Source organism: Hydractinia symbiolongicarpus, chromosome 13, assembly GCF_029227915.1.
Source record: "Hydractinia symbiolongicarpus strain clone_291-10 chromosome 13, HSymV2.1, whole genome shotgun sequence".
Taxonomy (NCBI): Eukaryota; Metazoa; Cnidaria; class Hydrozoa; order Anthoathecata; family Hydractiniidae; genus Hydractinia; species Hydractinia symbiolongicarpus.
In genome coordinates, this window is record NC_079887.1 from 6,570,847 (window position 1) to 6,580,969 (window position 10,123).

General features: G+C 32.4%; 1 protein-coding gene across 1 annotated transcript; it reads right to left on the reverse strand.

The window, feature by feature from the left end:
* Positions 1-533: 533 nt before the first annotated feature.
* LOC130624070 (E3 ubiquitin-protein ligase DTX1-like) lies at positions 534-9,800 on the reverse strand. The gene is made up of 9 exons (XM_057439639.1): positions 9,080-9,800; positions 7,611-7,778; positions 7,233-7,370; positions 7,115-7,153; positions 6,425-6,516; positions 6,023-6,163; positions 3,895-4,059; positions 3,584-3,673; positions 534-2,363 (listed from the first exon to the last, which is right to left on the reverse strand). Exons 1-9 carry the CDS (start codon positions 9,276-9,278, stop codon positions 2,115-2,117), a joined length of 1,281 nt encoding a protein of 426 aa, XP_057295622.1. The 5' UTR covers positions 9,279-9,800; the 3' UTR covers positions 534-2,114.
* Positions 9,801-10,123: the final 323 nt, after the last annotated feature.

Sequence of the window (10,123 nt, forward strand, 5' to 3'; positions counted from 1 at the left end):
AGTTGTCTTGTGTGAACATATTTTGACTGGGATTGTAGAGGCGTAAATTCGTTCAATAAATCTTTTTTTCATATGCTTTTTTTCAGGTTTGGTTCATGTACCTATTTGCCGCGTGATTAAACATCCTTATATCAAAAAATGCCTTTTGGTATGTAATTCCAAACGAGCCTCACCACAAATGTTGCTTAAAGATGGACGCCGCAAGGACACAAAATCACCACATAACCTCGATTCCAGGACCTGTTGTCTCTTTTGGCATGTCGTACGGCAAGATCAATAAGCGCAGCGCTGATGAGAGAAGAAAAGCCCTGGGAACAAGGTTGAGACCCACAATCACTTTACATCAAACAGTTGAGATTTTTTAAATGCACGAAAATTAAACACGCAAAATATATGTGAGAAATTTAAACTCGCGCAAAATTTTACGAATTAAGATATACACTTCAAGCGCTGATACACGCACCACATGGTAGTTTCTAGGATTATGTCGACGGCCTAAAATGACCCTCCACAAAATTATACTGAAACAAAAATTATCGATGTTATTATCTTTTCTTTCTACTTATATACAATTTTCTCAGCTATATAAAACAGCCCCTATTTACATCTAATACATCTAATTACACTTACGAATATATGAAACACCCATCAATCCTGCTGAAAGTACTCTCCTGTAACTGAGAAATAAAATTTGGATATTTTCCGAACGCCACATAAATTTTCTATGTTTTTGCTTTGCATAAAAATCACACTGTTCAAACCTCCTGTACTTGAGTACTAACAGTGTCTTGGTTTTGCATTTCAAGGACTAGTTACAAATTTATATCAAGAAGTTACTTCTTGTGCTTGTCTGTTGTACTTTTTATTTTTCACTGTGAAACATGTTTTTGTAAAACTAAAATTCAAAATCAATCTGTAGAACCTGCTAAAAACACAATTAGGTTTCGAGTAAACTTATTGAAGAAACAAATTAAAAAATTAAATGCTGCTGCTTACTGCTGCTTGGGATGAAATGGTCGTAATGGTTAGCTTTAAAAGGGGACAAAACGTACAATTACTCAAGGCTGACTTCAAAAGTATAGTGGTCTTACTTATTGCGTGCACACTTGGAGAAAAATATAAGGAAAAATAAGAATGTCTTTTAATTAAAATACCTATAATAAAAGAAAAATACACAACAGAATGATTCATCAAGGATGGGCAACATGAGTATCATATGCTTTTTTCTATAAGGGTAGAAATGGACCACAATGGAAATCTCGCCTTGGCTTGTTTTGTGTTATCCAGCCATCAAACATATCAACACTCAGGAAAATTGCATTTAATTTTTATATTTTTATGATACATTTTAATATTATATATAGTTTATTATTTTATTTATTTGTTTTCAATTTCTTTTTCTCTGTAAATATTTTTAACGATTTTATAATGATGGCAAATATAACTTACTTACTTACTTACTTACAGAATTCCCCAGCTGACCCATATGCTTATAAGCGTTATGCTTTATTTAAAAAAAGCTTTATATTTAACAATTCATTTCTAAGTAAAAAAAAAACATACACCATTGGAGAGCGCAACTTGTTCAGAAGATTAGCCTGCCTAAAAGATATCAAGCCTAAAAGATATCAAGCCTAAAAGATATCAAGCAAAATTGTTTTCGAGATATCAAAACACATAGAAAAAAAATACATGTTTCTTAAAAAAACATGTTTGTTGTATATTTTCCTGTGAGAAAAATTTAAGTAATTATTCTTTATAAGATTTCTAGTGGAATGTATATAAAAAAAATTGACAACAATAAAGATTTGGGTGTTTCATATGTATCCTTAATAACAAAAACGAAGTCTGTTTCTTCAGTGCGAGCCTATAAAGGATTACTTACATACACATTTTTACACAAATTCATTTAATAAACTCTACTCCTAATGCAACAAATGCTTCCCTGAAAGTGCTCTGTCAATTTTCAAACCTACTTCTTTAATTTCTTTAATATTTTGTGAGTTAACTATTTATAGTAACTATACCCTGACTCTAATGTTTTCTAAAATTACTACTTAAAAAAAAAACGTGAGCTTTCACACACCAATTGCATTTGCATAAAAATAACAAAATTATTGGTCACCATCCGAGTCATCACCGCCATCGATATCTTCTTCCGTCACACCATGCTGTTTTAATTCTTCAATGACGTTGTCCAGGTATTTTGGATCTGGATAACCATGACCACCTATGTTATCACGTGGTGAGGTCTTATGATGTATTTCGTTCCAGATAACAGCATTATCCATGCCTGTCGTAGAAGATGTACCCACTGTGAAAATTAATTTGCGTTTCCATGCCAGCTCTAATAATTTCAACACCTGCAACATAAAAAACAAAAAAAGTTAAGAATCTGTTCTTGGTAATTATATGAAGATATTTTGAATACCTTTAATGTTGTGCTGATAAAAGAAGAGAAGTTTGCAGCAGAAATTCTCGCGGAATTTATTTTTTGCGATTTTTGACACTATTTGTAAGATTAAATCGCAAAAATTAGGTCTTCAAAAACAAAGAAGATTTGATCGATTGCAAATTCAATTGAGCAATTTCTATTCCAAAAACATTGAATCGCAAAAAATAATTAAATTCTTATACGACGATTAAAACGGTATTGTCTAAAGCATGTAATTTACCATATTCGATCTTGACAGTATGTTACGATTGACTTTACCTTTTTCGCCATCAGTTTCCTTAGTTTTTAAAAATACAAGGTTTTCAAACTAAAAAAACAAGTTCCACAATTTGCATAAAAAATGTTCTAATCGCAAAAGTTTATTCGCAATGAAGTTCTGTAAAAATTTAATTCTTTAAGGCACTTAATAATACATCTTTTTTCGAAAAACACGTGTTACTATAATTCCTGCATTAGCTGATGTAGAATGTAAATATTTCAGACTTATATCTCACAGAACAAACTCCATTATAAAAAGGTCCCAAAAAATTTAGGGGATATTTTCGGAATTTTAGGACGCTTGGTAATCCTGTACCAATATAATTTTTGTTGCTCCTGTGCTAAAGATATTTCGTCCCATCTTCAAACTTTATTTAAATCACTTTAACTAGAGATAAAGATATAGAAGAATGATTGCTTAATTTCAATTAAATAATACATCCCACCATAACAATTTAGCTTTTATTGTTTTTTTTATTGGTTTATTTGATTGGAAGCTGTTGTATTTAACAGTTTTACCAAGGCATATAGGGCTAAAAAAAATTTTTTTTCTGCCATTCGGTTTAACGTTTGAACACTTTACATGAATTTAAATATTTAATTACTATAACTATGAACAGCATTTACATGTTATAGAGCTAGTTGATAACGTCATAATTTTGTAGCTATTACAAGCTCAACTTTGCAGAAATATCTCGAGAATCAATAAAGATTTTTTAGAAACATATACAAATTCTTAGACAACTTTTCAAGCTCTTTTTAATAAAATTAACTTGTTTTTCGCGAAAATTAACTTGTTTTAAGCTTTAATAAGCATGCAGATCATTACACCACAAAGCAGGTGTATGCAAAATTAATTTTATGGTTTACCTTTTTTCCTTTGTCATTTGCAGGTAGATAACCAGTTCTGGGGAATGCATACGTTATGTACGGCTGCCCAGGATGAGGATGTTTAGGTCCCTGTAAATAAGAAAAAATGATTATCATAACATGATCTACAGCATTGTAATTTCGACGTCACTTATTTTGGATAGAGATTGGAATCGTTATCAAAAGGCTTAGGCCTGTAAACAACACTGAAATCAAGCTTAGGGGCCTGGAAACTACACCAACAGGCCTAATATTGATTACAACTCACATAAATGGTACAATAACAATTAAAAGTGAGCAATGACTCCAACCTGTGTTCCCGATGATATATTATATGTAATAGTGATCATCCCACAACCTTGATATCCAGCAACAGATTGTCCTGTGTCGATCGAAACAAGCATATCTCCAGGCGGTTGGTTCCCAGTTTTCACACCATGTATTTTCTTGCAAACAGGACATTGTATGCAGCCATTCTAAAAGGTGCAAAGATTATAATGCTTGTTGGTGAATCAAGCCATTTTTTTTAATACGCAAGGACGCTCAAAATTTGGACAAATCAGCGTGGCTCTTTGTAATTCTTCCTGCCTTCAAGATATGGGGCGAAGTCCTAAAAGTTTTTGCTGAATGGGCTTATAGTCGGGGTTAACTTAAGTTTTACAGACCTCACTGTCAATGTGCAATAAAAATCAACTCCATAAGAACTTCTTAAAAATGATGTTGAAAATATATACACTGTTATTGAAGCTTGTAGGCCAGAAGCCATTCAAGCAAGCTCCAAATGTTCTTAAATTGTTCTTAATTTCCCTTTTCTTTTATGACTTTTTTAATATTATTTTTTCGAATATTTATACAGGATATAGCCACTTCAGTGTAGGAAACACTGTAATCAATGTGGGTCCTGTGTTTGGATTGTATACATTCAGTATAAACCGGTAATACCTACCCAATTTCCCTCACATGGCATGGGTTGACCCGTATCTGTGGTAAAGGCACTTGTTAAAAATGCCTGCGCTGTGGACGGAACCACAGACCTTGTCATTGCGAAGCGAACTCCATAACAACAAGGCCACACGCCACAAGTTTAAAGCAAGATTTCGGTACTTCTTTGTATTATCAAAGCCTTAAATAACCCTAACATGTTCCTAAGTTTTAGACTTCTGAATCCACATGTAGTTTGTTGATTAGTAAATAACAAAAATTAAAAGAAATAGGTTTTCACATTCAGTATTAATATTTAGAACTAGTCTATAAAGCCCGTGGAGAAATCCACTTAGGCAAAAGGTCAATAAAAAGAGAGTTTGTTTAGATGTTTTGCTCACGTCAGCAGTGCAGTACAGATAAAAAAATTCGCTAAATTTGTTTATTCTTTGTCTGTTATGTGTAGAGGTGGAAATGCTGGTTAAAATAATGTACAGGATAATATGTTCTCGACGAACGCCTAAGGAGTTATCAGAGATTAAAAATTTTGCTGACGTCAGCAAAGACCCGTCAAAACCTTAAAAAAATTTTTTAGGAATTTGTATACCTGTTATAACGTCATAAAGTTTAACATTTAAAACATAATTTTTTCGGCGACTTCAAAGAAAATTTCGGCGATATTAAAGGAAAATGAGGATATCCACTATGACCGTCACATACACTTCTTATTATTATAAGAGTCTAGTCGGTAAGGCCCGTGGAAAAATCCACTTAGGCAGGATAACAGAGAAAAACAACCGTCATTTAAATTTTGATGATGTCAGCAGAGAAATGTCAGAACACAAAATTTTTTTTTAGAAATGTGTATGCCTGTTGCCTTTATCGTATAGATCTTGAAACGATGATCAAGAAAATGTATAGGATCGTGTACCTGTGACAAACGGATGCAGAGATATTAGGGTTTAAAGGATTTTTTATGACGTCATTAACCCGTCCATTCTGAAACGGATTTGGTGACCCAGGTTTGGACAACTTACCCAAATTGGTCCCAGGTAGTCCCTAGTTACCCACGCAGGAGATGACGTCAGTTATTTCCACCCGTTTCCAAGTTATTTAGCCTTAGATTTAAAAGTGCAATGTAATGGCTTCACTAATCTTAATTAACTTTCCTTTGACGTCAATACTATTTTATCGGTAAAGTTTGGTAAATTACAGAACAATTTTATAGGCGATGTTTTATAGAATTTGTTAAAGAAAATTTTGAAGAATGTAATCCACTTTGCAAAAGTGACAGACAGACACACGAAACTGGCGTATTATCATATAAGAAGAGTGTTTGTTTGAGAAAGATGTGCTCCAATACCCGTAAATCTGGTTCTGGAGGCTAAATGTTTTAAATAGCACAATATTCCAGATGGTGGGAGTGATTGGCGTCCCTATTTTAAAGTAATAAATTTGTACTGTATATTATAGATAAAAACATAACACAACATAACACATTAAAAATCAATCACTTACTTGTTGCCCTTGCTTACAATAAGCTTCCATGCACGATTCGTGGAACATGTGTTTACACTTTTTTAACTGAACAATAGATTCAACAACGCTGCTTGCTCCACCATCTTCATCCTTTAACGATACCAGGCATATGGCGCAATCCTATATAAGAAACATCACAAGACGTTCACACCATGGTGACCGTAGAAACTCTAAATACCAAGTCCATCGATCGATGACACCAGCTTGTGTTCAATGAATTTCTATCTGGCAATTTGATGGCAAGAATAATATGAATTTTATGTCTACGTTCGGGTAATCTTTGTATGTGATTTTTTACGCACACTTAAATGTCAAATAGGCTACGCTTTTGCTCACTAGCCCCCTTTCCCCCTCAAAAAACTTTACAAAACACTAAATTACCTCTTGAGCAGGAACATCGTGAACAAGTATACAGAACTTAGAAACATCCTGATGTTTTGGAGTTCTTTTAGCGAAATGTGATTTGCTAGCAGCTACAAGAAAGTCAAGGAGGTACCAGAAAAAATAAAAAAACACAAACTGCCTGACTTTTAAGATAGATCTCAGAAGATTGCAGAAAACAACAAAATGGCTCTGGTGAAATGTACACACCACTAACTGACCTAAAATTATTTCTTGAATATCCCATAACTTACACTTATTATAAAATTTTTCCATGATATTCCCAGGTTTACACTGACTTTTTAAAAAAAAATATCCCTATGTTGGTAAGGTTTTGTGGCAACCTTACCAATATATATAATACTATATTAGGCTCATAGATGGAAAGTAAAGTATTATAATATAGATTGAACGAAGTGTTTTTTCTAATTATCCAAAAAAAAATTTGCCTGAAATAATCCAACCATTTGCAAACTTGCACAATTGAGTACTTATTAAAATTTTGTCCTTACAGCAAAAAATGCAGACTTTGATAGCATTGTCTCCTTATCCAGGGAAAGTCATTTTTAAAGATAATAATACTTGTTGCAACTAACTCTAGTGACTTAATTTCTACAGTTATTTTCATTAGAAAAATAATAAAATCAAAAAATTTGTTTCTTTCAGACATGTAATAAATATAATTTTTACCTTTATGATTTATCGGCTGCGCATCTGTTGTTCTTCTTCCTTAAAAACAATCACATATAGGTACAGTTTGTTGTTGAATTGGTTCAAAATATGTAATATAATACAAAATACAGCTCACGTGCAGGTTGAGGCCGGACCACATTTGATTTATATGCACAAGCTCGCCTTTGAATAGGTCTAACAAATCCTGAAGATTTATTTTTCTGGTAGCCCTTCTGCACCAATACAATATTTGGAAGCTTGAAGGTGAGGGTAGCTAAGTTACAGAAAATTAATTTCAGAAAACTACCAACACGTTCCTGTAAACGTTAAACATTTATAAACTGTAATTTAAAATGATCAAAATGGGATATTACGAAGTTTAAAATATCACTATATTTTATATAAAACAGATTATCTGAGTTTTTCTCGTTACACAGTTAACTTTTTATTTTTTTATAAATAAATCCAAATATATCTCGTGATAAAAAAGGTTAAAAGATGTTTGATATCTCACCTAGGTCAAGTTCAGCCTCACTTTTAGCAAATGCATCTTCAATGGCGCCTAGAGATTCAATATCATAAGTGATCCAACCCTGGTCTGTTAACCACTCCCAAACCACACCCTTGCCAATTGTTGATTTTAAATCATAAATAGTACGCCGAATTTCTCTTTGTGAGGCATCTAGAAAGATAAAACTGATGTGTTTCTTGGTACATTTCTTCTGATTAATCTGAGATAAAATATTTTTGTTTGGGGAGGGGGTACCATATTTATTTCATTTTCAAAAGGGGCGCAATAACCAATAGTGTTTTATCAGAATAATCGATTATTATTTTCTTTTAATTAGTGGAGTACTGACACATAATCCCATAAAAATGCTAAAAAATAAAATTTCTTACATATAGTGAAGTTAAGTCTTCTGAGAAAAGCCTTTTTACACTCATCTTTTAATGGAGGAGTGTACTGGTTTAAAAAATTTTTATCCACCAGTGAATATTTAACAGTGCAGTGCCTCACATCACCCAACAAAAAAGTCACTTTCTTCACCTTTGAATTTGCACACTAAAACAACCTTCAAATTTACTTCCAGCAAGTATCTCACAGATTATTATAAAAATAGTAAATTTCTTTCATATAGCTAAATATTGATTTTTAAGTGTATAAGTGCAAGATAGATCTTGCTGATATTTTGGTCAGCGAAGCTATAACTAGCATGCTTATGTTACCCATACAGCCTTATTCAACCTTTTAACTCCAGCAAAGACAGCTAGCTAGATTGGAAAATAAAATATATAGCTAACTAGCTAATCATAAGCAAGCTGGTGAAGCTAGCTTAACCAAGGACATTTCACACATCTAGTGTTAGCTAAAAGCCTTAAAGCACTTAAAATAAGAGTGATAAAATAAAAGGTTTACTATGCTACCGTAGTAAATAAATCTTGATGGATGCTTGGATGCTGTCCATTATTTGTCACGCAAAACATATCCCCTTTGGAGGGATTTAACATGTTGTTGTTATCACTGTAGCAAAATGATACTCTGAAGGTGTTGATAACAGTGTAGGTCATTTTCCCATTTTTTAAGCATTTTTTAAGCATCCTAACCGCAACCCTTATATATAATACCTGGGGAATTCCCTGTAACATATATACTATCAACATGCAATAATGTTTGTTTGTTGATCTTTTTAACACTTATCTATTTATTCTTCAAATAAACCTTAATTTCATAGTGTGAAAATAAAATCAGAATTAATAATTTACTTCTCATTCTGATTTGTAAAAAATGAGTGTGCTATAAGTGAGTGTGCTACAAAACAAGAGAGATCTAACAATTAATGAAAAGAAGAAGAATTAAATGAATTTATTGCAGTGAATAATATTGTTTCAATAGTTTAAAAGTGTAAACACGGCTTTAGATATGGTAATTAATACAACATATAATTATAATAAAAATGATATAAAAATATAGAGAAAACTTACTTGCTTTGTGAATTTGCTTTTTAGCTGTCAAATCTACATCATATGACTTCAATATTGGGTCAATGTTTTTTAACTCAATGGTGCATAGTGGATTTTTATTATATTGTTCTTCAATATAATTGCTCACTTTGTCAGAATAAGGTGCATAAAGTCCTGGGATGTCACCCATATACTCCCATACAATTACTCCTTTGCTCATTATTTATATTACTGAAAATAAAGATAAAACAAGAAGCCATGCCGCCTAAAGATTTCTGCCATTAGCAATAATCTGAAAAACTACTTAACTTTGAAGAGGACTGAGTAATATGGGGGAACAAAATCATTGAATATTCTAAAATTTTAAAATTCAATTCAAGACTTTTCTCATGAAACTTCCTGCCTACAAAAAAATTCTACCTTTAAAGAAATTTTTGTAATGTATGCATTTCTTACACTACATTTTCATTTTCGTTGTAAATTATTGTTAGAAGATGGTCATATGCGTTTGTGTGGTTACCGTAAAGGCGCGATTGTAGTATCGCACCCCTCCCTCATTAGCATCAAAAATCCATAAAAACATTTACTAAATAAATTTGTAGATTTGTGTGTAGCTAGCTAGCACCCTTTTACCTAACAGTGCTATTTTAACCACACATGCGTACAACGGCGTATACGTATCCTGCAAAGAAAACTTTAGCTACTTATTATGTCTTAGAAATATAGTAGCATTGAATCATCACTATCAAATTTACGCCTCATATCTGCGCTTTATTTGTCAAAATCTGACGAGTGGTGGTTTGTTTTTCGGCAACGGCACAGAATCGAAATTTCTTAGAATTTCTCATCATAATCCCTTGTATTTGCAGGGCAATGACGGTGGTCTAATTAACGGATGAAAAGCCAATCAGACAATCAGTGAAATTTGCTTATTAAAAATTAAAAATAAGCAATAATTTATGATGCTTTAGATATTAAAAATCATTTTCTTAAATTTTTTTAAAAAATAAGCAATTTTCCATCTGATAATTTCAGCTATAAATCAATTTGACTTGTGGGCAGCTA

Coding starts and splice junctions, on each gene's coding strand:
- LOC130624070 (XM_057439639.1), bottom strand. CDS start 9,278: ATGAGCAAAGGAGTAATTGTATGGGAGTATATGGGTGACATCCCAGGA. Junction 4,060..6,022: donor ATTGTAAGCAAGGGCAACAA/GTAAGTGATTGA, acceptor TGCACCTTTTAG/AATGGCTGCATACAATGTCC. Junction 2,364..3,583: donor CAAATGACAAAGGAAAAAAG/GTAAACCATAAA, acceptor TTTATGTTGCAG/GTGTTGAAATTATTAGAGCT.